General features: G+C 41.8%; 1 protein-coding gene across 5 annotated transcripts in view; it reads left to right on the plus strand.

The window, feature by feature from the left end:
* Nucleotides 1–27365, plus strand: part of LOC144464311 (protein mono-ADP-ribosyltransferase PARP14-like) — a 77411-nt gene that overhangs the window by 42871 nt on the left and 7175 nt on the right. For 4 of the 5 annotated variants that reach the window (XM_078171021.1, XM_078171022.1, XM_078171023.1 and 1 more), the window contains 8 exons: nucleotides 15974–16100; nucleotides 16376–16525; nucleotides 18960–19022; nucleotides 19193–19378; nucleotides 23944–24147; nucleotides 24606–24724; nucleotides 24924–25159; nucleotides 25264–25538. In XM_078171021.1, the coding sequence (XP_078027147.1) occupies nucleotides 15974–16100; nucleotides 16376–16525; nucleotides 18960–19022; nucleotides 19193–19378; nucleotides 23944–24147; nucleotides 24606–24724; nucleotides 24924–25159; nucleotides 25264–25538 (1360 nt within the window). Of the gene's footprint in view, nucleotides 1–15973; nucleotides 16101–16375; nucleotides 16526–18959; nucleotides 19023–19192; nucleotides 19379–22972; nucleotides 23197–23943; nucleotides 24148–24605; nucleotides 24725–24923; nucleotides 25160–25263; nucleotides 25539–27365 lie in introns of those variants that run through there. The other variant, XM_078171024.1, reaches the window with a different exon arrangement.

Raw genomic sequence — 27365 nt, forward strand, 5'->3', positions numbered from 1 at the left:
CATAGGATAAATGAGAATATGACATGCTAGTTTGATGAATTTAGATTCAATCCCATCAAGCCCAGGACCACTGCTCTCTTTTAAATCACAAATAGCCTTACGGACATCATTAGGAGATATTACATGAAAATTAAAAGACCTTTGTGGAGGTGATGTGGTATGTGAGGGAATATGAGCAGTATTAGGAATTAAATTAGAGCACACAGAGGAAAAATGCTGATTAAAAGCATAAGCAATAGATAAGGGATCATTTATTATTGTTTCAGCAATTCTTAATTGACTGACGGAACATTTATTAGATGTAAGTAATATATTTTTGATATTTTTCCAAAATTGTTTGGGATTTTTAAAACTATTACTCGGACACTCTTTAAAGTAATTAGACTTTGCATTCCAAACTTGATTGTTGCTGATATTTCTTAGTTGCCTATATGCTTCCCAATCAGTATGTGTCCTTGTTGCCCAAAATTTTGTCCATGCTTTATCCCTTTGCCTGAAGAGGTTTATAAGTTCAGAGGTGATCCTGGGCAAATGATTGCCCTTGACTTTTGTCTGTTTCCAGAGGGCATGTTTATCAACAACTTCGGTAAATTCAGAAAGAAAAAAATCCCAAGCACATTGAACATCGGGTATTAACTGAAATCTATCCCAGTTTATCTGAGTTAGATCATGAATAAATTTATCTGTGTCCATTTTCTTGTACTGTCTAATATTCACCAATTTAGGAGGGGATCTTGGAATTTTTATCTTCCAAACACAGTAAATTGCTGAATGATCACTAAGACAATCAGACAATACACCAGCGTTTGTGATTTTGTTTGGATGAGATACAAGTATCCAATCAAGCAAAGACTGAGAGGTGGGAGTGATTCTAGTGGGTTCATTAATTAGTTGTGTTAGATTTAAATTAGAAAAAACTGATTTATCTTTGTGAGAGGACCTATTTGACCTGTTTTTATTAAAATCACAGAGAATAATAATTTCATTATTACAAACAATGGAATTAATGGTAGAGTTAAAGCAACTAGAAGACTCAACGGGTGCAGATGGGGGTCTGTATATATTTCGAATTGTAAGATATTTATTCTCATGGAGTATAACTTTTACAAAAGACTCTCAAAATGTTCAGGCTCTACATGAGGAACTATCAGTTCAGACTCTAAGTTTGATATAACATATGTTGCCCCACCACCACCTTTGGTACATCTGTCAGCTCTGTATAATACATAATTAGGTATTGTAATTTGATTGTCGGCAATTCTGCTACTAAGCCAGGTTTCAGACAATGTAATGATACCTGGTTTATGCAAAGCAACCCATGCCCTAAGTAAATCAATTTTTGGTACCAGGCTCCTGATGTTCACATGTATAATTTTTAAATCCTTTATATTATCCATTTTCAGGTCTCACAATGATCAAAACTTTCACTGATTTGATGTTGGATATGACTTGTTTGATCAAAAAAAATATATGAGAGGGTTGTAGCCTACACATAAGACACATAGATAACACATACACAAAAAGACAAAAACCACAACAAATATACAACAAAATTAAATTTAAATTTAGGCCCAGCATCAGGCCCAAAATAGGTGGGCAAGACCAACATATTTTCTGTGAGTAAACCAAATTGTATAGGTTTACGACCATCTATTAAACTCAAAAACTCAGTCTGTATTAATAAGGAGCATAAAAAGAAAAAATGCGTAGCTCAAAAACAGAAATAGTTCACAGCCAGCGTGTGGCATTACCAGCAGGGGGCAGTAGCACTACGGGGGACGGCTTCAACATGCTGAAGAAGAAGAAGAAGTGACCAATCGGCTTTGCGCCGGCAAAAAGTAAACAACATTTGACAAGTGGGGCCTGTATCACGAAGCAGGATTAATGTCTTAGCGAGGTAACTTCAGGGTTAACCCTGGGTTTTCGGTCTCACGAAGCCGGTCCAGTTCTTATCGGGGTAGATCACCATGGTAACTTACTCTGAACAGCTATCCTGCTCCGGAGCAGGGTAAGTTCAGGGTTGAATCTGAGCCTATAAAAAGCACCACCCACTGGCCATTCAGCTGTTCGGAAAAAAAATGACTCCGCTGACAGAAATGCAGCCCAGTCATGACGGGAAGTTTAATTCATTTGATTGATTTTGATTTGAAAGTTTATTTTGAACATTAAAAAAAGAAAAGAAAGCAACAACAACAGACAATGAAAAGATTGTTCAAAAAGGAGTGGAAAGAAGTGGAACTTTCATCCCACCCCTTCATAAGAAAGAAACTGATCATTTGCAGACACTTAATAGCACCATTAATTAGTGCCAACATTTTGTTTTGTTGGAGGAAATGATCCCTTTTAAAGATAATGGGCCTAATTGACAGCTTTGCTGCTGGAAATGTGGAAAGTAGCCTATCATGTCTACACTTCATGGTGTTTGAGGGACTTTTCTTTTTTTAACCTTGTAAATTTTATATTGTCTGTTTTTAACATTATGTGCAAATAAACTAATCTAAACTAAAACTAAACATTATTCATCCCGTTATGCGTTGCCACGCATGTTTCCTCCTCCTGCAGCTGCCACAGTGTTGGCCTTTTCTCTAATGTTGCTTTCCTCCTCCTCATATTTTAGTAGAATTAATCTCTGATCCTCACATGAGAAATACTTTTTTTTCCTCACATACGGCGCTCTGTGAGGACGCTCAGTGACGCTCAGTGACGCTGCGCTTCTCTCATGATTGTGATTGGTCCGCTGCGTGCGCGTTCACGGCTCTTGATAAAGCAACCCTGGGTTGAGTTACCGAGTTGATATCCAGCGTCGTGATACCGATTATCCTGATTGCCATTGTTAGGGTTAGTCAACGTGCTTCATGATACAGGGCCCTGGATGCTGGAGATCAACTGTTGCATCAAACAACAGCTAAAACACAAGAGGAAAACGGTAATACCTCAATTATCAATATAACAGAGACAGCTCGAGTCTTTGAAGAGGAGAAGAAGAGAAAAGAAAAAGACAAGAAAAGAAGAGAGCCAGCTAAAGCTGACAATTGAAGGCTAACTTTGAGCTATTAGCCACAGCAACAGTCATCATCTCACCTCAGCAGGTAATCATCCTGGGGAAGATGAGGGGGACATGAAGGCAGCTTCTGCATCTTTATGGCAGTTGAAACGCTGCTGTTTGCCATCGACAGTAACACACTGTGTGCAGGGATAGCGGAGAGAGTACTTCAAGTTAAGTTCACAAAGTTTGCATTTGACAGAGTCAAAGCTTCGGCGCCTTCTCGTCAAATCAGCACTGAAGTCCGGGAAGATGTAGATGCGAGCCCCGTTGTATTCCAGCTTCTTTTTCTCCCTTGCGAGACAAAGTATTTTGACCTTGTCCTGGAAGTTCAGAAGCTTGATCATAGTGGATCTGGGACTGGTTCTGTCACTTTGTTGGACAGCTGGAGAGCAGTGAGCCCTCATGATGATCGGAGGAGCGGTGAAATTGTCATGACCCAGAAATTGTGGAATTAGCCGGGACATGAAGCCGATGATATCACAACCCTCGGCGGACTTGGGAATCCCAATGAAGCGGAGGTTAGCACGTCGGCTTTGGTTCTCCAAGTCATCTACTTTGTCCATCAGGAAGGAGTTGTCTTTTTCCAGATGTTGAACTTGAGCAACAAATTCAGAGTGCTCTGAATGGGATCCACTTTTGCATCAAGGTGCTTGAGCATGTCGGTCTTAATTTGTTGCATGCCTTCCCACAGAGTTTGGAGTGAGATTTGGCAGTTCTCCATTGTGACAAGGACGCCAACACGCCAAAAACAAGCAAACTCACAGATACTGAATCTGATTAAGTTGACTTACTTGCTTGTTTGACTAATGTAGATGGAGTTCGGTTCAAAAAATTGTGGATCAGGTAGAAGGAGAACGTATAAAGCTACTAAAAATAAATGTGATCAGACTGGAGCTTGAGACCTGTTCACTCACGCTGCGGCCATTTTGAGGAGGTTTAGATAAAAAATATCCACTAGATGGCAGTAAAACTCTGACGAGTTCCTGTGAATGAAACTAACCCTGGTTTAAAGAGCAATTCCAGTCGTTAAACATGGACAGAGTGCAGCCAAGTGTGTGAGGTCAAAGAGTTTGAGAGATGAATGCGATAGGTTATCATCATTCATCCATTTCCTCTGCACTCAAAGAAACTCTTGGACCAGAAACTTAAACCAGTCAAACGCCATTTCTTCACAGACATAATTAAATCTGAGCAAGAACATTTTTCTGGAGCTTCAGCAGCAGCGTTTGCTGCTACATTGGCTCCTCCATCACCTTTAGATCTGGATCCTCACCTATCATGTGCCTTACATTTACAAACAATTACTTCCTGTGGGAGTAGAATAGAATGTAGGAGATTAGATACCAAAACCAACATGTAATCTGTACACCAAAAGCCTCGTTTCCACCAAGCAGGATGGTTCAGTTCAGTTTGGTTCAGTGTAGGCCAAGATAAAAGAATTGAATTGACTGTGCCATCTGTCAAACGGCAACTTTTATGGTGGAATGTTTTCTTGCATGTTATTCAATGTACGAGTTGACAACATGAATCCATCAACACACCTTAAATTTCAATATGACAACTGTGACCATTGTAGTGGCCGTTTTTACTAAGGTCCAAGTTGCTACTGTAGGCCATTTAATCTGCAGTAAATTGTTCTAGTTCTGACTCGTACTGTACACGTTGTCACCTGCTATCTGTACACACTACTACACACGTTATACACGGTCAAAAACTTATTTCAATCCACGCTTATGCAGATTCCTCTACATCCTAGCTGCACACCTGGTTGTCCTCACTGCACATGTGTGGCAAATTGCCCTAAAGCCCAAATAACTGTTGTAAAGCAACAAAACAATATACTTTACTGCATTTAGCATCAAAACACAAAAATTGCAAACCTTTAACTTATAAATCTTAAAATACACATAACCTGTCCATATACTGTTGTTTAACTGTTGCATGAACTTACGTAAATATAGCCAGAACATATTGCATATACTTGACAACAGAAACACTTTATCAAATATTTCTTTGTGCCTAAGTGGCTCTCACAACCATCCCGTTTGTTTTTATTGTCTCTCTTGAATGACAGACAGTTTTGTTATGACTGAATCTTCAAGCACTTTACATATATATAAATTAATTTCCACCACTTTAAAGTAAACTGCAAATATTCTCTTGTACTGAAAAGTTCACAGGCTGACCATGATGCAGTGGTCAGATTTGACCAAATGTGGTTTATTTTTCAGCATAGTCTCCCCTGTGGTCTACACACTTCTTCCATCTGTGTTGCAGCGATTGGATCCCCTTGGTATAGATGCTCTCACTCTGATGGTCAAAAAAGTCCTCAGCAGCAGATATGACCTCATCATCAGTCTGATACTGCTTCCCAGCCAAGTGTTTTCTCATGTTGGGGAACAGAAAATAGTCAGATGGTGCCAAACCATGTAGTTTCCTTCAATGCCAACCTTGCACTTTCCAAAATCAATCTCCCATGCACTATTTCTTTCCGTAATATTAAGGACATTAATCTGGTTATTCTTTCTTCTGCCAACGCAGACAGCTTTCCACCCCTGATAAACTGGTACTCCAACAGTCTTCATAATCTCCTGGGCCATCTTTCCCCACTCAAAACCAGATCTGTCACTTTCACCTGCTCCTCACCATGGTTCACTCCCGCTCTCAGTCTACTTAAATCCAAAGGACGCCGACTGGAACGCCTCTACAATAAGACTGGTCTCACTGTGCACAAGGAAATATATCACAACCACATTCTCCACTACAAGGACTGCATCTCACAGGCTAAATCCTCCTATTACTGTGGTTTAATCAACTCAAACGATGGCAACTCAAGGGCCCTGTTTTCACTCCTCAGCAACATTACTCAACCTCCGGACTCACTTCCACCACAGATGTACCCACTACAGCAACTTCCTCCCAGCTCCTCTCACAATTCATCTTCCTTATTTCCTTTTGTGTCCCCTTCCCAGTCACTCTCAGTATTTGCTCTACCTTCCGTTTTCAATACCACTGGTCTGATCAAAAAATGCAAATCATCAACCTGCCAGTTAGACCCCCTTCCAACTGCTCTTGTTAAAGCCACTGTTCCCTCTCTGGCCCCTCTCATCACGCACATAATCCATTCTTCAATCACCACTGGAATTGTTCCCTCACCCCTCAAAACAGCTGCTGTCACCCCAACACTCAAGAAACCTGGCGCAGATCCCAATAACCTCAATAACCTCCGTCCCATCTCCAATCTTCCATTTCTCTCAAAGATACTAGAAAAAACTGTTGCCTCTCAGCTCCATTCCCACCTTTCCCACAATAATCTTTTTGATCAGTTCCAGTCCGGTTTCCACCGTCTCCACAGTACTGAAACGGCACTACTCAAAATCACCAACAATCTCCTCCTGGCAGCCGATTCCGGTCTCCTATCCATCCTCATCCTGCTTGACCTGAGTGTGGCCTTTGACATCATCTCACACACCACCCTCCTGGACAGACTCCTCTCTATTGGCATCACACACACCCCCCTCAACTGGTTCAAATCCTACCTCTCCGGCCGCACTCAGTTCATCCAACTCAAATCATTCACATCACATCCACTCCCAGTTACCACAGGCATGCCCCAGGGCTCTGTCCTGGGGCCCCTGCTATTCATCCTTTACTTACTCCCCCTTGGCTACATCTTCCGGAAACATCACATCCACTTCCACTGCTACGCGGATGACACCCAGCTCCATATTTCCACCAAACCCGACTCCACCCTCCCACCTTCCTCCCTCACTGACTGCCTCCTTGAAATAAAATCCTGGTTTTCATCCAACTTCCTCAAATTAAACAGCGACAAAACAGAAATTCTACTCATTGGCACTAAAACCACCCTATCCGAAACCCCCAGTTTCACATTATCTATTGACAACTCTAACATTTCTCCTTCCCCACAGGTCAAGAGTCTGGGTGTCATCCTCGACAGCACACTTAGTTACACATCTCATATCAACCACATAACTCGGTCAGCTTAATTCCATCTCTGCAACATCAACCGCCTCCGCCCCTCTCTCACACCTCACACAGCTGCCATTCTGGTCCACAGTCTCGTCACCTCCCGGCTTGACTACTGCAACTCCCTCCTCTTCGGTCTCCCACAAAAAACTCTCCATAAACTACAACTGGTACAGAATTCAGCAGCTTGTATCATCACAAGGACCCCATCCACTCACCATATCACACCCGTCCTCCAGCAGCTCCACTGGCTCCCTAACACACACCGTATCCAATACAAGATTTTACTGCTCACCTTCAAGGCCATTCACAACCTCGCCCCTCCATACCTGTCTGACCTCCTCCACATTGCCACACCCGCTTGCGCACTCAGATCCTCTTCCTCCACCCACCTCTCCGTTCCCCCTGCCCGCCCGTGCGAGTAGCGGGGAAGCCGGCTGTGCTAACTGGAGCTAAGCTAGTGCTAACGTTCATAGTACAACCATTCTGCAAACTAATTAAAGACACATATTTACAGAACTTACCAAGTAGACCAGTCTCCTCGGCGTCTTTCACCCAAGCCTGCTCCTTTTTGTTGTGGTCTCTGTAGAGTAGACACGTAGTATCATATAGCTCCGGGTAGCCACTGACGACCATGGCTGAGATAACCACCATCGCTGCTTTGTACCTGCTCTGGAAGTCCCAAATGCGTCGGAGAGCCAAACACCATCGTTTTTGGGTTCACCCTATCCTGCAGAAGCGCATCCAGCTCGGCGAGTTTCACCACCTCTTCCAGGAACTCCGTCTGGATGATAGCCACTTTCAGTGGTACTTAAGGCTGACTGGGGCCCAGTTTGAGGACCTGTTGGCGAGGGTTGGCGCCAGGATCTCCCGGCAGGACACCAACTACAAGTGGTCCATTTCAGCTGCGGAGCATCTGTCCATCTGTCTCCGGTGAGTAGCAGTTTATTGCTGTGTCAACAACTGGACGTTGTTGACACACGCCAGTGACGTCGGGAGAATCTCAACGCTGATTAGCTTTCGCGGCACAGCGTCACGCGGATTTCGCCTCAAAAGTTCAATATTTTCAACTCGAGCGATGAGGCGTTGGACGCGAATTTCGCGTCTATCGCGCCGCGCTAGACGCCTCTATCGCGTCCATCGATGCAAGTTAAACTTTTTCGAAAAGTAGCACACAGGATGCTCTACCCCTGATGGATCCTCTTGGAGGAGAACAGCCCCAACACCAGCATCACTTGCATCAATAGCTAGTTTAAAGGGCCTGTTAAAGGCAGGGGCAGCGAGAACAGGAAGCACTAGCCAACAGTGCTTTCAGGCTCTCGAAAGCAAACTGACACATGTCTGTCCAAACAAAAGGGACTTTTGGGCTAAGCAGATTAGTCAAGGGGGCAGCAACAGTCGCAAAATTCTTGCAAAAACTCCTATAATAACCTGCCATACCAAGAAAACGTTTCAAATCACGCCAAGAACTGGGCACACCAAAGTTCACAATGGCCTCCACTTTGGCCTCAATGGGACAGACCTTTCCACGCCCAACCGTTTTTCCCAAGTACGTTACTGTGGCCTGTCCAAATTGACACTTGGCAAGATTCAAAGTCAAATTGTCAACAACAAGCCTGTGAAACACTTCTTCCAGCTGAGCTACATGCTGAGACCAGGAGGAACAGTAAATCACCACATCATCAAGATAGGCTTCACAATCTACAGCTCCCTCCAATACCTTATTTACCAGACGCTGAAAAGTAGCCGGTGCATTCCGCATTCCAAAAGCCATAACAGTGTACTGACAGAAATCGTCTGGTGTCACAAAAGCAGAGATTTCACGGGCTCGCTGAGTAAGAGGAACTTGCCAGTAACCTTTTAAGAGGTCTAACTTGGTGACAAAAATTGCTGATCCCACCCTATCAATACAATCGTCCAATCGGGGAAGAGGGTAGCAATCAGGCTTGGTGACAGAATTGACCTTGCGAAGGTCAGTATAAAAACGGGGAGTATGATCTGACTTCTCAACAAGCAGGCATGGGGAACTCCATGAGCTAGCACTAGGTTCAGCAATACCATGTTGCAGCATATAATTTACTTCATTACGTAGAAGCTGTCGCTTAACAGGATTCGCTCTGTAAGGATGCTGCTTAATGGGAGCAGCATCACCTACATTAGTGTCATGCTGAAGAACGGTTGTGCGTGTTGGCACATCAGAGAACAGGGCAGGATGTTTATTAACCAACTCAATGATGTCAGAGCGTTTGGGGGAATCCAAGTAAGTAAGATGGACATCCAAGTTAGCCAGGATTTTAGAATTTGGCAACCTACCCTGAGGGGTTTCTGGATGAACGAAAGCATCCTCTGGAACATCACTGTTCTCTGAAACAACAACATCACTGTCTATTGGAACAACCACGACATCAGTATCCTCATTTACATGGATTGAAGTGTTCAACACAGCAACAGTCTTCACATCTGAGAGCACGGGCTGGTTCCTCTCACAGTAAGGTTTCAACAGGTTCACATGACATAAGCGCGTTTTTTGCTTACGATCTGGAGTCTTAACCAAGTAGTCACACTCACCAACCTGATGGTCAATCACATATGGTTCGCTATATTGAGCTTGCAAAGCAGACCCGGTGAGTGGCAAAAGCACCAAAACTTTGTCCCCTGGTGAGAACACTCGATGCCTCGCCTTCTTATCGTACCATCCCTTCATCTTTTCTTGAGCTTCCCCCAAGTTTTGCCTAGCTAGTTCACATGCCCTATTAAGCTTAGACCGGAAGTTGCACACAAAGTCCAGGAGGTTGGTAGGAGGAGACTGATTAACCAGCCACTTCTCTTTCAACATTTTCAAAGGACCCCGCACAGTATGGCCGAACACTAGCTCGGCTGGACTGAAACCAAGTGATTCTTGGGTCACTTCCCTTGCTGCAAAGAGAAGTAAAGGGGTTCCATCATCAAAATCTTTCTCAAACTCTCTGCAGTAGGCCCGCAACATTGACTTGAGAGTCTGGTGGAACCTCTCCAGGGCTCTCTGAGATTCTGGGTGATAAGCAGACGAAGTACAATGTTGGATAGACAACTGCTTGAGCACTTGAGAGAAAACACGGGACATGAAGTTTGACCCTTGGTCAGTCTGAACAACCCTGGGAAGGCCGAACACAGTGAAGAACTTAATTAGAGCCTTAGAAACTGCTGAAGCTGTAATTCTGCGCAGGGGAATGGCTTCGGGGAACTGAGTAGCCGTACACATGATAGTCAATAAGTACTGGTTACCTGACTTGGTGCGAGGGAATGGACCAACACAATCAATCAGGATTTGCTCAAAAGGCTCTCCAATAGCTGGAATAGGATGTAAGGGCGCAGGTGGGATTTTCTGGTTAGGTTTACCAACAGTTTGGCACACATGACATGTTCTACAATGTTGAGCAACATCCTTTTTCACACCAGGCCAAAAAAAATGCCTCAACACACGGTCCAAAGTCTTTCGAATTCCCATATGTCCTGCAAGACAATGATCATGAGCCAAATGCAAGATATCAGGACGATAAGCACTCGGAACAACAACTTGAAACACACTGCTCCAGTCATCCTGACAAGACATCTTAGGAGACGTCCACTTTCTCATCAGCACTCCATCATTCACAAAATACCCACATGAAATAGCTGTAATTTCATCCTCGGAAATAGCTTCTCCAGAATCTCTCCAGATCTTAATAGGCCGCTCGTTTGCAGGATCAGAACCAAGGGAAACAAAACCATCCATAAGAAAAGCTGAAGAGCCAGCTAACTCACTCTTTTGAGTTGAATGCTCCATAGCTGGGTTACAGCAGACTCTTTTACAGTTTTTATCAAAGCTACTGGCTTACAGGACTTTTGTTTCTTACACAAGACAGGGCAATCAGCAATAAGATGGCCGGGTTTCTTACAGTAGAAACAGGCCTTTTCTGAAGAAGCGCTTCCAACGGCTGATTTACCAGTGAAGGAAGCAGAAGACATGGACACAGGCTTTGGAGAACGAGGTCTGTGAAACAAAGCTCTTCCCTTTTGCTTTCTGAGACTTGCACCATTTGCTAAAGAGGGAGTCTTTTTCTCTTGCAAACTCAACATAAGTTTGTTTATCAGGTTTCCTGAGACTTCTAAACTGTTGGCGGTAAGCTTCAGGGACAAGTTCGTAAGCTCTCAGAATAGCCCCTTTAACGGTCTCATAGTCCAGGCTTTCCTCGATGCTTAAAGCAGAGTAAACTTCCTGTGCTTTTCCCACCAACACACTCTGCAAAAGCAAAGTCCATGCATGTTTAGGCCATTTTGAAAGGGTGGCCACACGTTCAAAATGAGGGAAATACTTTTCAGCGTCTTTCTCTACAAAAGGAGGAACCAATCTAATGTTTCTAGCTGCATCAAATGCAGACGACTCAAAATTAGGGGGGCGCAACAAAGCAGCCTGCTTTAGTTCCAGTTCTTTGAGGAAACACTCATGCTCTAGGTGCATTTGCTTCTATTTTAGCAGTCGCTCCCGTTGCTTATCTTGTAATTGCAACTCTTGTAAGGCTAGTTCTTTAAGCCTCAACTCAAGAGCAACATCTGTTATTTGAGAAGATTCAGAAATACTTTGAGAAGCTGAGGGAGGTACAGGCTTTAACACACCATTTTCAGTTAACATAGCCTTAAGAGCCTCTTTAACACTCTCCTTTAAGCGCTTCTCACTGCTAGCGATCTCAATGTCATAATAACTAGCGAGTTTTAGCAGCTGATCTTTGGTGAACTGCTCAAGCAACTCCTCTGAAGGTGTGCTAATAAAGTCATCAAGTGTTGCCATACTGGATAACTTGCTTACAAAACTGATTAACTGCACCTGGAAACTTATACTAACCAATATACACAGTGCACACAACGCTAAGTGTACCATACAACAAAAGCAGCGAAATCACAAATGCTCTAACGACCACCAAAGCCATAGTCACAAATATGTAGGCCTAGAAATCACCCATCAACTACTACTGTAGCACTGAATATTACCCAACAAGTACCATTATTCAGATGACACTTGCTGGCAATCAAACTAAAGCAACAAACTCAGACAGAACAAAAACTGCATCACATAAGTTAGGATCAGGGACAAATTACCACAATGGTACCAAATTGACAGAGTACTATCCTTAACTCACCTAACCTAACACCCCCCCCCCCCCCCCCCCCCAGTAAGTACAGCAAGCAAGCCCCTGAGTGTATTGACAGTTAAAAGCAATCCCCCCGGTACCTACCTAACATTCACTCAACCCTAAATATCTTCTGAGGCGTGCCGGGCTCGAGGCATCTTTAAAAGCAGAAACTCAGAGAACCACAGCCAGACAGCCAGGAACCTGAATGCTTACTCCCGCCAGAGAAACAAGTCTCCTCCCAGGATTACCTCGAAAATAAAAAAGGCAAAAAAACAAATGAGTGAACCAATGGAGGAACTGATTACTCAGTCCCGCTGGCACACTCCCTACCTAACCAGGGAGATCACTGAACCTTCAGACACTATACTCACCACATACTCACCAGGAGGACAAACACAGCAGCCCACGACTGCAATGCCATACAGCACACCAAACTATTACATAGTCTAGGGGAAAACAAACAAAACACTCACCTGGACCACATCGATCTTGGACGAGCCCCCAGTATGTTACAACCCCGGCTCTTGGGAAGCAACATAGAGGAGTCAGACAACGTGTGTAGCAATTAAAGTAACATTTATTGCACAAAAGGAAACAAAGGATAACCAAAAGCTGAAAATGGAGGCTGGTGACAATGCAGCTGGCCCAGGCTGCATGGTGGAAGAGAGAGAGTGGGTGGAGCTTGGTTGGGCTTTTAAAGACCTCCCAGCAGGTGCCAGAGATTAAGAGGGAAACGAAAGGGGAGGAGTTTGATTATCTGGAAAACAAAAAGAATCAGATTTGGACATAACAATATCTCAGTCAAACTTAATGCTATCAACACCAAATCTCAGATCCTTAGTTGGCATGACACTGTGAAGGTATGAGCCCAGTGTGGCGAATGTTGGCCATTAGGAGGCGCTACAAATATGGGAAGTTTATATCTCTTCAGCGGCTACACCCATTTCTACGAAATTAGGTCAGTATGATGTAGGGCCATTCCTGAGGCCATACATTGAAGGTGGTCATGACTGGTCAATGTGGGCGTGGCTTATTACAAGATAAACAACAAACATTTACTACAGCTGAACTATTATGCTGAGGGCTGTGAAATTTATAGGGTACATATAGAATAGGACACAGATCTTCCATACCAAAAATTGTGCATATGCTCCACTAGGTGGTGCTATAACGGATGCAAACTCGTTTTTGCGTGTAACTTCCACATTTTAAATGACACATTCATAAAAATTATATCCATGTGTTCCCTGAATAGAGGTGGGTTTTCTGACACAGGCCCCACCCACTTCTGCTACAAATTCTCTTTGCTAATTCGTCACATGTCCAAAACCTACTTTTTCGAACTCCTCCCACAGTTTAAGCACCACCTGCATGAAACTTTGGACATAGAATCTCCAGATGTGTCTGATCAAAAGTTATCAAAAGAATGTTGGCACTCCAAAAAATGCGCTAGTTATAATCAAACTATTTTTTGCTAGCTGAAAAACACATATTGTTTCATATTTTGGTCAAAATAAATGCTTTCAACATCAAACTTAAGTCACTTGTTCCCGAGGTCATCAAGAGGCTTGACGTTGGCCCACGTCCCTGTACTCGCCCTGAGCCCATCATGCTTCGGGGCCGACCTCCGTGGGCCCCGTGGGGCACGGGGGCCAAATTGCGCGGGGAGGCTTGGCCCCCGTTCATAACTGCTTGCAGTTCTAGTTATTATTATTATTATTATTAAACCAGGTGAATATGGAGGATGATCAACCAGTTCAGAGCCACAGTCATGCACAGCAGCCATTGCAACCACAGACTTGTGTGCTGGAGCATTGTCCTGATGAAACAAGACCCCCTTGGTCAGTTTTCCTGGCCGTTTTGTCTTGATCGCCTTTCACAGCTGCCTCAGCAAGTTAGCGTAGTACTGTCCATTGATTGTTTGGCCCCTCTGAAGGTAGTCAATAAACACAATGTCCTTGCATCCCAGAAAACTGAAGCCATCACCTTCCCTGCTGATGACACCACCGTGGCCTTCTTTGGAGGGGGTGAAGAGGGGGGTTTCCACTGCATGGACTGCCTTTTTGTCTTTGGCTCGAAGTGGTGGACCCAACACTCATCCTGGGTTCGGAAACTTTCAAGAAAACCAGCTGGATCTGCTTCCAAACGTGTCAAGTTCTCCTGTGACATGACCAGCCTGGTGTGCTTTTGATCAGGGGTCAAAAGCCGTGGCGCCCACCGAGCGGAAACCTTCAACATGCCAAGTTCATTGTGCAGAATGTTCTCTCCTCTTACAGCGTTAGCTATCTGATTAACAGTCAAACCTCTGTCACCCATCACCATGTGGTGAACACGATCAATGTTTTCTTGGGTAGTAGCTGTGGCAGGATGTCCGGACCTTGGGTCATCTTCAAGGCTCTCCCTACGCCTCTTGAATTCAGCTGCCCACTTTTGCACAGTTAATAAAGCTGGAGCATCGTCCCCTAATGTAGCAACCATGTCAGCATGAATGTCCTTTGGGGCTAACCCCTTTTTCTGCAGATCTTTGATAACACCACAATGCCAAATTTTGTCCATGTTCATAAAATTTCTGTCGTACTAATTTTCAAAGTCCTTGATTAGCTGTCAAATGTGGGTTTAAACTAGAATTATTTATTTGGATCCCCATTAGCCTCCACCTCAGCGGTTGCTAATCTTCCTGGGGTCCACCACAAAATCAAATCATTACAAACACTAATATAAAAACATGTTAATTATACAGACACTGACTGACACCTTGTCAGTCTAGACAAAGAAGGACGGCATGTTTAAGTGTTCTGATGGTGACAGCTGAGAATCTCACATAAGAAAAGATCACAAGTTTAGAGTTAATAAACTAAATGTTATGTTCAGTAATTTAAATGTTACGTTCAATAAACTAGATGTCACAAGTAAAAAAGTACATTACGTTCAAAAAAAATTACATCCAATAAACTATGTTACATTTAACTCTATGGGCCCGAACGACGCATTGTGCGTCCAAATTCACACCTGTTCTTCTCTATTGATTTTCTCCGCGACCGTGCGTCATAGCGAGAAGTCCAATGTTTTCATAGCGAAAAAAAATTATGAAGTTACACTAAAATGATGAATAACAGAGCTTTCATACAGCTCTGCACACACATTACTCTTGGATGGATTACTCGCAAATGCAGGCTCGCACAGAAATGCAACACATATCACATGAAAGCGCAGGAGCAGAGCTTTCCAGTGATACCACACACATCATTGTGCTGTCATCCCATCATGCTATAAATCCAGATTGATTGTCTACAAAATCCTGACGAATTTCTTTACAATCCATTATACAGATCTTGTTATCAGTCACTTCATATAGTGAGGAATATCATATCTTACCACGTCTGAGGCTTGCGTGTGTTTCTCCCTGTCTATCCACATTTGTAGTCCAGCTTTCAAGATGCAAATATCTCCATATTGTCCAGTTGACACTCCATCAAACTCTGTATGACAAGACCAGCCACTTCACCTTTGCGCACCCAGACAACTGCAGTCTAATTATGCATGCTGACAGGGCCGTAGTCACCATATACATTGAGGGGGACAAAAACCAAGATATAGCATGTGTATGTAGCCTTTATAATGACTGTGATATGAGCTTAAAAGTAAAGGCAGTAAAAATACCCCAAAAACGCCTAGAGCTCATAGGGTTAACAAATTGAACGTTACATGTAATAAACTAAATGATAAGATTTATTCTGGTGCATCCATTTTGATGTATTTATGTAATTAACAACATGCTGTCCGTCAGTGTTTCAGCAGGGCGTTCAGAGGTCAGACTCTTCAGAGAAACATCCAACATGAAGCTCAGGGATTCAACGAGTCACCAGTTAGACATTCACCTCGCCACTCCGCCTCTCCACCACAGCAGTCCTCAGGTAAGAAACACCAAAAACCTTTTATTAAAGCTCCAGTGTTGGATTTGGGGGAAAATACTGTCAGAAACGGAATATGATAAAATATGTACGTTTTCTGTAGTGAAACAGAATGATAAGTTTATTTATTTTAAGTCTTCAAATCCGTCTCAAAGCAGTGTTGGCAGTTCTGTCTTTAACTCTAGATCTGATCACGAATATATAAATTAATATAATGTAGTTATAATTTATGTAAAGTAAAGCTAAGTTGTGTGTGTGTGTGTGTGTGTGTGTCTCAGCCTCCTTCAGTCAGGTGTCGTCCCCCTCCCTCGGTGTGTATCAGATGAAGATGGGTCAGCTCACCCTCGAGGTGTCATCTGGAGACATCACCAAGGAGGCCTGTGATGTCATAATCAACTCCTCCAATCAGGACTTTACCCTTAAATCAGGTGACTCTTTTTTTCTCCTCCTCACCATCATTCTGTTTGTCTCACTGAGCGATCCTCACAAGACTGTCCTGTTTTTTTTTTAGATGTTTAAGTTCTGATTCTTCTGTAAATGACAGATATTGTTCCACCTCAGAGCACGTGATAGCCCCAGCAGGGGGCGCTATGTTCATCCGTCTTATTCTCGATATCTCAAGTACGCATTGAAGTAATTTCTTCAAATTTGACACAAACGTCCAGGTGGACTCAAGAACGAACTGATGATAATTTTGTTGTGGAAGGTCGATGTGACTTTGCATCCATTTCATTTTGTGAAGGCATCTGTCATCAGTATTTAAACTGCCAAAGAAAGGAAACAGAAACACATCTGTATTTTACATTCTAACTTTACATGTTCCATAAATAAACAACCCTCTTAAATTCTAAATCTAAAAAAATGAATACTGACAAGAAGGTTTTTTTGTTGACAACTTGAAAAAGTATTTCCAATGTTTTTAAATACACAATGTCCAGATGCTATAAACAGGTGATTAGTAAATTCACAATAATCAGCTTTATGTATTATTCTGAGGGCTCTTTTCTGAAGTTTAATTACAGAGTCTATATGTGTTTTATAAACAATTCCCCAAATCTCAGCACAGTAGGACATATATGAAATTAAAAGTAAACAATACAATGTATACAAACATTTCTCATTCATCAACTACACTGTTGTATAACAGCAATAGATATGGATAATTTCAGTTTAATATGTTCTATGTGTGGCTTCCAACACTTTGTGATCTATAATCACACCCAAAGATTTTATTTCATATACTCTTTTAATCTCAACACCATTTAAGTTCAGTTTTATTTCACAATTAGCCCTGATGCCACCGAACACCATAAATTTTGTTTTACCTTTTAGTGAGAACTTATTTACAGCAAACAATTTTTTCAACATGATCAGTTCCCTTTCCTCTGTTTTTAATAACTCTTTCACGTCCTCACCTGAATAAAATAAATGTGTTTCATCAGTAAATGTTACAAATTTCAACATATTAGATATCGTACAAATATAATTTAAATAAAGTATATATAACTGAGGTCCCAATACTGAACCTTGTGGAACACCACAGGTTACTCTTCGTAGATGTGATTCAGTATTGTTGATTGTTACAAACTGATATCTGTTATTTAAATAACTGCCTAACCAAAGGAGTGCGACACCTCTTAGACCACAGCGTTTACATTTCTGAAGAGAGAGGGAATGATCGATTTACGCTTTACGTAAATCAATAAATACACCTACAGTGTGCTGTTTCTTATTTACTGCAGTTACAACAAAAACACTATTTAGGTTTAGGAAAAAAGAACAGGGTTTGGCTTTACAGTCTTACAGGATGTGAAGTCAGTGTTTGTTGGACCCATCCACCACCCCTCCTACCCGCCCCAGGCGGACTTTCTGCGCCTCAACTTTAGTCCATTTCCCTGAATCCACCGGGCACTGTTAAACTATAACGTCAAGCGGCTGCGTATCATGCCAACGTTACAGGACGGCTTTTTACGTTGGTTTCTGATGCTGCAAGTCACTGCCCAAACGTCAGATTTCGATAAACTCAGAGTGAGACCAGGCTCGGTGGGGTGTCGGATGGTTGGAGAACAGACCCTTGGCACAGTCCTGTTGTCTTCCTGTGGAACTGTCAAAGACGTCCACATTGTGACATGTTTGCCCTCTAGACGCCATGCTGCAGTTGCTCTTCTTCTTCTCTGTGTTTATTGGTGGCTCACAAACCAAGTTTAAAGGAACATGTGCCACCACCCACTGTGTTGGGTGTGAAGATGCTGCCTACGTTAAGTCAATGAAAGCAGTTTGGATTTGCATTATTGTTGCTAATTATTATTGGCTGTAATTTTGATTATTGGGATACTGTTACGACCCGGCTCGGAGGCCGCAACCAGAAACGAGAGCAGAGAGGGGATCAGTGCCAAATAGCGCTTAGTTTATTTATAAAAGTAAAACAAAAGAAGGCAAAAGGTCCATTTCAGCGACCAGCAGTGTAGGAGCACTCCCGTGCCCCACGGATGCAATGCGTGTGTAGGTACAGCGGCAGACACGAGTTATCTGAGAAAGGAGGGATATATTGTCGAGCACATCACCGGGCCCAGGTGCAGCTCATCACCTGATGACGACGACCCCACCTCGGACCAGAACCTGCCAGGAAGACAACAGCACACAGTATGCCAGCACAACACAGAGGAGTGGAGGGGGCGTCACAATACAGTAATGCATAGTTATAAAAATGTTCCAACGTCGGCCGACAGTTTATCGGCACACTATATATCGTGCATCCCTAATTTAATTAAACAATAGATTTGTGTTTCTTTTTGTGGTTCATATATCCTCTCTGACTCACAGCAGAGTCATTTATTGACCTCTTGTCTTTTAATTTCTCAGGAGTGTCAAAGGCGATCTTAGACAGTGCTGGGTTAACAGTTCAGCTGGAGTGCTCACAGATTGGTACGTAGCTGCAGCTTCACCTTGATTCATCCACTCACTTCATGCTCTTTTCTTCAGTGTCACCTTTCAACCATTCATCCGTTACTTTACAAATGATTATTCTCCCCTTGCTGATGATTTGACCCATGCATCCAGCTGTGTTATGAGTATTGTGTGGCTCCTCTCTGTAGTGAGTTCTCCGAGTTACCAGCCTAGCCAGTTCATCATGACGTCGGGCGGCCTGCTGCCCAGCAGACACATCATCCACGTTGTCTGCCGGAACGATCCTGCAAAGATTAAGGAGGTCGTTTACTCTTTGTTGAAGTATTGTGAAGAGAACAAGTTTAAATCGGTCTCCTTCCCAGCGCTTGGAACAGGTCTGCACAAACAGAATCTTTATACTTTACATTACAATCACATTCTGATTATTTAAGCTTTGTTTATTCTTTACTGTGAAAGCTCTCCTCGTGCAGGGACTGACACTCAGTCTGACTTCTCTCAAATGTTTCCTCTTTCGTGTTTCCTCGTTTTTTGTTTGTCATTTCTGTCATTTCACTGGTTCCCTGTGCAGTCAGTCATGTTGATGGGATAAACTGTGAAACATTGATTTCTCTGGTGTTATTTACTCATCTGGCTGTTAGAGCAGACAGGTGAGGCATGTGATGTGATGTGATGCGCAGGTACAGTAGGTTCTGTCTGTACAGAGTTTGTGTCACATCCACCATCAGATGTTAAAATTCATCAGCCTTTAACGCCGGCCTCAGCAGACCTGAGCATGTTAGTGGAGCCCAGTTTGATTCAGCAGCAGAGTATTAAATACAGACTACTGGAAGTAAAAGTATTGAAATGGACGGCTGATGATTAAAAGATGATGCATGCATTTCCAATCCAATCCACTTCATTTATATAGCACATTTTACAAATGGAGGTTTCCAAAGTGCTGCACAGAAACAGAAATAAAATACTAAAAACAGTAATATAATCAAATAAGAGCAATAAATTTAAAACAATAAATAAAAAAAATTCAAGTCTCATACAACTTTATAGAGCTTTATATAATTTCTGTACTATGACTTTTTTTCGTGATACTGTCCGAGGACGTTTTGTCATAATTTTTTTCATGATTTTGGACGACATACTATACTATAACTTTTTTTCATGATTTTGGACGACATGCTATACTATGACTTTTTTCATGATTTTGGACGACATGCTATACTATGACTTTTTTCATGATTTTGGACGACTTGCTATACTATGACTTTTTTTCATGATTTTGGACGACATGCTATACTATGACTTTTTTCCTATGACTTTTTTTCATGATTTTGGACGACATGCTATACTATGACTTGTTTTCATGATTTTGGACGACATGCTATACTATGACTTTTTTTCATGATTTTGGACGACATACTAAACTATGACTTTTTTCATGATTTTGGACGACATGCTATACTATGACTTTTTTCCTATGACTTTTTTTCATGATTTTGGACGACATGCTATACTATGACTTTTTTTCATGATTTTGGACGACATACTAAACTATGACTTTTTTCATGATTTTGGACGACATGCTATACTATGACTTTTTTCCTATGACTTTTTTTCATGATTTTGGACGACATGCTATACTATGACTTGTTTTCATGATTTTGGACGACATGCTATACTATGACTTTTTTTCATGATTTTGGACGACATACTAAACTATGACTTTTTTCATGATTTTGGACGACATGCTATACTATGACTTTTTTCCTATGACTTTTTTTCATGATTTTGGACGACATGCTATACTATGACTTTTTTTCATGATTTTGGACGACATACTAAACTATGACTTTTTTCATGATTTTGGACGACATGCTATACTATGACTTTTTTCCTATGACTTTTTTTCATGATTTTGGACGACATGCTATACTATGACTTGTTTTCATGATTTTGGACGACATGCTATACTATGACTTTTTTTCATGATTTTGGACGACATACTAAACTATGACTTTTTTCATGATTTTGGACGACATGCTATACTATGACTTTTTTTCATGATTTTGGACGACATACTAAACTATGACTTTTTTCATGATTTTGGACGACATACTAAACTATGACTTTTTTCATGATTTTGGACGACATACTAAACTATGACTTGTTTTCATGATTTCGGACGACATGCTATACTATGACTTTTTTTCATGATTTTGGACGACATACTAAACTATGACTTTTTTCATGATTTTGGACGACATGCTATACTATGACTTTTTTTCATGATTTTGGACGACATGCTATACTATGACTTTTTTCCTATGACTTTTTTTCATGATTTTGGACGACATGCTATACTATGACTTGTTTTCATGATTTTGGACGACATGCTATACTATGACTTTTTTCCTATGACTTTTTTTCATGATTTTGGACGACATGCTATACTATGACTTGTTTTCATGATTTTGGACGACATACTATACTATGACTTTTTTTCCTATGACTTTTTTTCATGATTTTGGACGACATGCTATACTATGACTTGTTTTCATGATTTTGGACGACATGCTATACTATGACTTTTTTTCATGATTTTGGACGACATGCTATACTATGACTTTTTTTCATGATTTTGGACGACATACTAAACTATGACTTTTTTCCTATGACTTTTTTTCATGATTTTGGACGACATGCTATACTATGACTTTTTTTCATGATTTTGGACGACATACTAAACTATGACTTTTTTCATGATTTTGGACGACATGCTATACTATGACTTTTTTCCTATGACTTTTTTTCATGATTTTGGACGACATACTAAACTATGACTTTTTTTCATGATTTTGGACGACATGCTATACTATGACTTTTTTTCTATGACTTTTTTTCATGATTTTGGACGACATGCTATACTATGACTTTTTTTCATGATTTTGGACGACATGCTATACTATGACTTTTTTTCATGATTTTGGACGACATGCTATACTATGACTTTTTTTCTATGACTTTTTTTCATGATTTTGGACGACATACTATACTATGACTTTTTTTCTATGACTTTTTTTCATGATTTTGGACGACATACTAAACTATGACTTTTTTCATGATTTTGGACGACATGCTATACTATGACTTTTTTTATATGACTTTTTTTCATGATTTTGGACGACATACTAAACTATGACTTTTTTCATGATTTTGGACGACATGCTCCTATGACTTTTTTTCTATGACTTTTTTTCATGATTTTGGACGACATACTAAACTATGACTTTTTTTCATGATTTTGGACGACATGCTATACTATGACTTTTTTTCTATGACTTTTTTTCATGATTTTGGACGACATACTAAACTATGACTTTTTTTTCATGATTTTGGACGACATGCTATACTATGACTTTTTTTCATGATTTTGGACGACATGCTATACTATGACTTTTTTCATGATTTTGGATGACATACTATACTAAAACTTTTTTTCATGATTTTGGACGACATACTAAACTATAACTTTTTTTCATGATTTTGGACAAGATGCTATACTATGACTTTTTTTCATGATTTTGGACGACATACTAAACTATGACTTTTTTTCATGATTTTGGACGACATACTATACTATGACTTTTTTTCATGATTTTTGACAACATGCTATACTATGACTTTTTTTCATGATTTTGGACAAGATGCTATACTATGACTTTTTTTCATGATTTTGGACGACATACTATACTATGACTTTTTTTCATGATTTTGGACGACATACTAAACTATGACTTTTTTCATGATTTTGGACGACATACTAAACTATGACTTGTTTTCATGATTTTGGACGACATGCTACACTATGACCTTTTTTCATGATTTTGGACGACATGACTTCTTTCATGATTTTTGACGACATGACTACACTATGAATTTGTACATGACTTTTTTATGGCATACTTTCTTTCCAGCTCACACTTTGAGAAACTTTAGACTGTTAGCCTGCAGTGTTCATCATCAACTTTCACAGACTATGTGCCAATCCTTTTGTCCATCATCATCATCAATTACTGCCTACCAACTTTCCATCTCTCACTTCACTCAGTGGTGCACCTATAACTTTCTGGAACTGAACGTGGTCAAAACATAAGAAATGGTCATCTGCACTTCACACCCCCCCCCCCCCCCCCCCCCTCTCTGGACTGGTCCCCACCTCCATCCATAACCAAACAGTTGAACGGGTCAGCCACTTCAAATACCTCAGACTCACTATCGACAATCAACTGACATTTGATCAACACATCACCAACATTCACATAGGTCCACAAGGTCCCAGCAGAGACTCCATGTCATCTGCAAGCTCCGTGCCCTCTCTGTTGCCCCCCACCTTCTGTCACTACTGTACACCAGTATCATTCAACCCATCCTTCTGTACTGTTCCCCCTGTTAACATGCTGTCCACCACTAACAGGAACAAACTAACAAAAATAACACACACCGCATCCAAAATCATCAACCATCCCACACCCAACCTCACAGAGCTCAACCACCGAGCTGTCACACGTCTCGCACGAACAATAACTAATGACTCGGATCACCCTCTCAACCCACACTTCACACTGCTGCCGCCTGGGCGCAGATACAGGACCCTGAGATGGAGACGGGCACGCTTCAACAAGAGCTTTGTCTCGTCTGCCATCTCTGCACTCAGTAACCTCCCCCAATAACCTGGTATGGACCCAACCCTTCTGAGTGTGATATATGTATCAGTTGTTCAGTGTTTGGTGGTGTTGTGCATGGTGTTTGTTGGTGATGTTTTGTGTATCCAAATGTGACAGATTGTGAAAACAAATTTCCCCATGGGACAATAAAGGCTATATATCAATCTATCCATCTATCCATCTATCATCATCATCATCATCATCATCACGGGTCCATTTAGGTCAGGGAGGAGCCAACCCGTCAGCGGTGGCGGACGCCATGGTGGATGCGGTGGTGGACTTTGTGAGGAAGAAGAACCCGAGGTTTGTTGACAGCGTGAAGATCCTGATCTTCCAGACGGTCATGATGACGGAGTTTCACAAAAGCATGAAGAAGAGAGAGGGAGAGGAGGTGGCAGAGAAGAGCGTCTTTACAAAGTTCAAAGGTATGAAGTGGACTCCATCTGCCTGGATGTGTGATTAACATTGTCAACAATCTCATGTTTAAACTCAAACCAACATGTTAAGTGGGATTTGTATCTGTGCGGCAGACCCTACACACATGGTGTGTGTGTTCATGGTAATGAAAGAACATATCACCCAGTGCAACAACCACTCATTAATGTGCTATTAAAAGATTTTGGACGTTCATGGAGCTCGATGGCACAGAGGGAGAAGATATGTCAGGCTTTGACACACACACACACACACACACACACACACACACACAAGATCAGGTTCTGTCTCTGGATCCAAATTACTCTTTAACTTATTGACTGAGAACGATACAGAATCTCATCGTCCTGTAACTGACTCCAGTAAAAACACTGCACACGTTGATACAAACATGTCTTACACACTGCTGTAACACAACACACTTTTCTTTTTTTAAATGTTGTTTCAGACAGCGTCACTTCTTTTTTCATGGGACTTGGGGAGGAGCGTCCCAGTGCTGACCCTCTGGTTCTGGAGGGAGAGGAGTTTGAGCCCACAGTGTTTCAGCTGTGTGCCGACAACAAAAAGGTGGGCATGATACTATTCACTTTACCTTTCAGCTCTTTGCTTTGAAAGTGTCTCTTGATTCTAGACATCAGTGAGTCAGTCGGTCAGTCATACGAGAGAACCTCACAGAGCGCTGAGAGCGGTTCAGGATAACAATCTGAAAATGTTCTTGCATGCTTGTTTGTAACCAAACTCCACGACCGTTACCCTGCCACTGTAGGCTGTGACTCAGGCCAAGAGAAGGATTGAGGAGCTGATTGTGGCCGAGCAGGCGGAGAGAACCATCAAAGACCAGTACATCAGTAAGCTGTCACAGGCTGACATTGACCAGCTGAAGGCCCTGCAGAGGAAACTGACGGTGAGCATCCGTCTGGACCGAGGGCTGGAGGACCAGGAGCCCAACATCCACCTGGAGGGTCTGACCAGAGACGTCTACACCGCTGAGTCCGAAGTCAGGTCAGTAAATCTGTTCATGGAGGAGAAAAAATCTGTCAAAGCTCCGGTCCCAGAGTACCAAACATTACAATATTCCTTTAAGTGTGTTTTTTTCTGACCATCAGGGACATCATTCGGAAGGTGGAGAGGTCGGAGAACTTAAAGAGCAAGGCGTTGCTGCTGAGCGGACTGGTAGAATGGCAGTTTGAGAGCCGCAGCGGGGTGATGGTGCCCTGCGACATTTACACCAACCTCACCCTGGAGGAGGCTCTGGAGAAGAAGGAAGAACGTGTGAAGATCCAGATCAACAATGAGACATACCACGCTAAAGTAACGCTTAGAAAAGCAGTGTCAGCGAACGGGCGTAAAGAGGTGGAGCTGCTGAGGAAAGAGGTTAAAGGTGAGTTTGTTTTCATAGTTCTTATTTAAACATAAAACATATTCTCATGTACAGACGTGCACATGGAGAGGCTGATTTGTGTCTCTGAAAGGTCCATAAAAAGAGGACGGGGAGCGACTGTCAGGTGGCTAAACCTTTGGTTCTTTTGGAGAAAGACTCTCTGTGGGGGATTTGTCAGTTCTTAGATTCATAGCAATGTGGACGATTCAGCATCGATTTCACAAATGTCAATTATCAACTGGGGCTGCACCCGACTCAGAATTATGTATGTTGAAACCAACCTGATCTCACAGAAATACGTTAAATGACCACAACCTCATTCACCGCATTCCATGGTGGCAGCACGTAATGAGTTAAAATTACGTGCCGTTACCATGGAAACAATGCCAATGTAATGTCAATTAGGATCCATTGTTGTGGTGGACACCCATTCCTTCACCCATTCCTTGATTCAACAACGTCACGTCAACCTCATTTTCCTCAATGATATCTTTAACATTCCTGTATACACACAAAAACGCGGAAGTGTCCTTGATAACTCAACAGTATGACAGGTTAATGTCAAGGCCATAAAATAAAATAAATGTATTTTGCCAGCTTTTAATAGCGTAGGGCTTTAAGAGCATTGTGCTGTGGGCAGATGGGGTGCGTTCCACTACTGTTTTGTAGCTACTGTCTGCCGTCTGTGGGCTTAATGCCATTTCAGATTGCCGTCCGTCTGCACCGAATCCAAACGCCACTAATAAATAAATAAATAAGAAGAAAAAAATAAGGCTGAGCACGGAAGAACCAGAGAGGAAACACCATCACATGGAGCCATCCGCCCCCCGGCAACCCTCCACTCAACCAGGGGAGAGCAGACCCCAAGCCAGCGCCACAGAACCAGTGGCAATGGAAAGGTCTCAACCTGGAGAGTAACATATGTCAGTATGAAGATTCTACATGGCTCCTGCTTTCAGCCATTCACCTTTGAACCTTGACCTCAGTGCTTGTTTGAGGGCTTATAACTCAGCAACTAAAGGGGGTACAGACATGGGACCAGCTGATATAGAGAGCTCTTGACCTCAGCTATCATGTGAGTGTAGTCAACAACTGAGGGTGCTGTCAGATATGGATAAAATATGGATAAAATTAATTTTCACCCATTTAGAAATTAGATATTTAAAATCTGGTTTCACAAATGTGTTTACCATCCCCTTAAAGTCCACAGTGTACTCTTAATTCAGTATTTACAACTTCCAAATCTAGGAAAAACACTTAGATTTTTAAAAAACTACAATTCCCTAGGACTGCGCCATGCAGCTTGATACATATCAGCAACATAGTTGTAGTTCTTCTGATTTGCAAAGTAGGGTTCTAAATAGGGTTGTAAAAAGATATATCTGCCCAATATATCTAATATCAAGTAAAGCTGAAGTAGTTATTACACTGCACCTAGATGAACTATGTTAAGAAAAAGTAAGGATGATGGTTAATTTCAGATATTTTAGCAAGTTCTCTAGTAACGGCATTTTTGAGACTTTGGTTGTAGAGTTGTCAAAAAGTGTCGTGAAAAAGTAAATCTAGAACAGCCTTACTATCATGTTATTATTATTATTGTTATTATTATTGGTGGGAAATTATAACAGAGGAATATATTTGTTGTTTTAATATCAAGAACACTTTCGTGTTTTTGTGTGTATACAGGACGTTGAATCAGGGAATTTGTGTGGACACCACGACAAATGATCCTAATTGACTTTACACTGGCATTGTTGCCATGGTACCGGCATGTAATTTCAACCCATGATGTGCTGCCACCACGGAATGCGGTGTTAAGAGGTCGTG

The sequence above is a fragment of the Epinephelus lanceolatus genome, chromosome 9, assembly GCF_041903045.1.
Source record: "Epinephelus lanceolatus isolate andai-2023 chromosome 9, ASM4190304v1, whole genome shotgun sequence".
NCBI lineage: Eukaryota > Metazoa > Chordata > Actinopteri > Perciformes > Serranidae > Epinephelus > Epinephelus lanceolatus.